The 2,629-nt window shown below is 38.6% G+C and overlaps 1 protein-coding gene across 1 annotated transcript; it reads left to right on the top strand.

Annotated features, from left to right (window-relative positions):
- The first annotated feature begins 460 nt into the window (after window positions 1–460).
- On the top strand, window positions 461–2,622 carry LOC101849506 (carboxylesterase NlhH). The gene has a single exon (XM_005089058.3). It carries the CDS (start codon window positions 1,108–1,110, stop codon window positions 2,101–2,103), a length of 996 nt encoding a protein of 331 aa, XP_005089115.3. The 5' UTR covers window positions 461–1,107; the 3' UTR covers window positions 2,104–2,622.
- The last annotated feature ends 7 nt before the right edge of the window (window positions 2,623–2,629 follow it).

Below are 2,629 nucleotides of genomic sequence, written 5' to 3'. Positions count from 1 at the left end.
AATTACTTGATATCAAGGCAAGCTGATCTTGAACATAATGGGAATTAATCTTGATTTCCTCAACGCGCAACGGACAAAGTGCAAGAGCCACCGGCAATTCTTACTCATTCAAGTGATATTGTTCACTTGTACGTTTTTAAACTTACTGAGATTTTTCAAACCTATGGATCTTTTGTCGCTCTTTCTCACTTGAAATAAATGTCAGAATAGTATTTAAATGTAACTGTGCACTAATGTTTTTATCCCTCGTATATTTTTTTTTTAAGTTTGTGTTTATAAATAAGGAAAACTGAGTAGGGCCTACGGTCTGAATACCACCAAAACCTGAGGTCCTAACTTAAATATGACTGCAGATCTAAAATCAGCGACTCAAAACTACTTAAGAACACACAATGAAGTGAGATATAAGAAAATAAGTAGACATTTGTTTACCAGAGTTTTTTGGGGTTCTTTTTTCTATTCTTGCCTACACGTCGTTTGATTATCGTTTTGGATTCAAGTGTGTCTATTTAGAACTCAGATAAAAGCTCCAACTTAGTGTCTTTTAGCCATATTCACATAAGTACAGTGTTTGTCTTTCTTCCCTTGTGCAACATCGAGTATTTTTTAGACACAGCTACCCAAAAAAGGCTCCTCGTTCATAGTCCCAGAATTGTTCAAGCTGAAAAAAAATGTCACTTACATGACCAAAATTGAATTGATAGTGCCGTAAAACACCTACTCAATCAATCAATCAAGCTGAAAAAAGCTGGCGATTAGACGATAAATAATCTTTTCCTGGTATTACTGTTTATAGCGTTTTGCCTGAGCGTCTGACGTATCAGGTCGAATCTGTAGAAATATGGCCTGCTCAAAGCTGAGAATTTGTCATTAAAAAATGAAAATATTAGAAAAATAAAACCTAGAACCAAAGAACTGAATGTGATGACACATTGGAACAAAATTTTATACAGTGTACATTATAAATATTGTAAACATAATATTACTATGTTTTGCTCCGAATTTAAAAAAGAAATTCGCCTGCTCATTAGCATATTGTACTGTTCAACACAGACGTAATGTTTAAACAATTTTACTATTCTAGTACTTTCGGTCCGCAGAGAAATCATGGAAGATTGGAGCACAGCACGGGCCTTCTGGGCGGAGACTGCAGAGCGCTACTTCGTGGACGATGAGACCTTAGCTGCCACACAGGAAGCTCTGGACATGGGCTTGATGCCCCTGAGTAGCCTGAGCGTGCCCGATGGTCGGAAGATGCTGGAGAAACTGTACTCCCACAAGCACAGGGTCGCCTTTGATGGCAAAATTGAAGATCAACAAGTACCGTCTAGCGTAACGAAAGGTTACAACATTCCGGTAACTGTATACAAACCAAGTTCAAGCTCAGCCGTTAGTACGATAGTCCTCTACTTCCACGGTGGGGGTCTTATCTATGGAGATAACAAGAAAATGTACGAGAACTCTCTGAAAACCATTGCAAAAGGGTCTGCAGCTGTTATTATTTACGTAGAGTATCGCTTGTTGCCTGAATGCGCCGACACGGACCCGATGGCTCCTTTTAATGATGCTGTTGACGTGACGAACTGGGCTCTCCAAAACAAGACTTCACTTGGAGGACAGGCCAAAACGAAAGTTGGCGTTCTAGGAGACAGTGCCGGAGGGCTAATATCCCTGTACGTCTCTGATATTATCAAAGACGTACGCTTTCAAGCTTTGGTGTACTCGTGGATCAACTTCGACCAAACCGAGGATCAATCTTGCCAGGAGTTTGCAAGTGTGCCAGCCTTCAACACGAAAGCGATGCAACACATCATAAAAATTGTGAACCCATTGTTATCTTTTCCTGGAAACAACCCCCGTTTGAATCCTGCTATAAGAGAAAATGTCGCGTCATCGCCCCCTACTCTGGTTGTGGTGGGACAGTTAGATCCATTGAGAGATAGCAATGTAGACTATGCTGGAAAACTGAAGAAAAGCGGTGTTGACACCAGATTGGTACTAATGGAAGGTTTACCGCATGGCTTCTTTTCAGCAGCTAATTTCGTTAAGGCCAACGTTACAGCATGCACACATATCGTGAGGTTCATTAAATCTATCAACTGAGTAATTTAAATATATAACCCTTCCTTTAGTGCATTGCTCTAAAAATGCCTTATTCTGAAAATAATCGGAAACAAGACGCAACCCTGCTTTTTATCTTTTTCTTTTTTTTTAACTTTTACCATCTTTATCAGGAGAAATGTCTCAGGAACGTTAACAACTTTTGTGAACTCAAGTTCCTTTTAACCTGCCAAAAGAAAAAGAAAAAGAAGATGAAAAGAAAAATGAAAAGAAAAAGCAAGCCGGGAGCCGATTAAAAAAATATGCTGTGGTATTATGTTTATATTTCGTTTTGATTTTGTCTTTTTATAACATTGTCTTGAACATTCTCTCAACAATATGCTTAGGCTTCATCCTGGGGGAAAGCTTTCGTACTTTAAAACTTCCATACTCCCTTCCAGTAAAGTCGCATCTTTCTTAATCCAACTTTTTTTTCTGTGACACAGTGACTTGTGCGTATAATATTCTTTAAAAGCTATGTTTTACCTCAAAACGAATGTAAAACTTTATTTTGATGTTTGCTTTTTTC

This window comes from Aplysia californica, unplaced genomic scaffold (genome assembly GCF_000002075.1).
Source record: "Aplysia californica isolate F4 #8 unplaced genomic scaffold, AplCal3.0 scaffold00002, whole genome shotgun sequence".
NCBI lineage: Eukaryota > Metazoa > Mollusca > Gastropoda > Aplysiida > Aplysiidae > Aplysia > Aplysia californica.
This window is presented reverse-complemented; position numbering and strand designations above follow the sequence as displayed.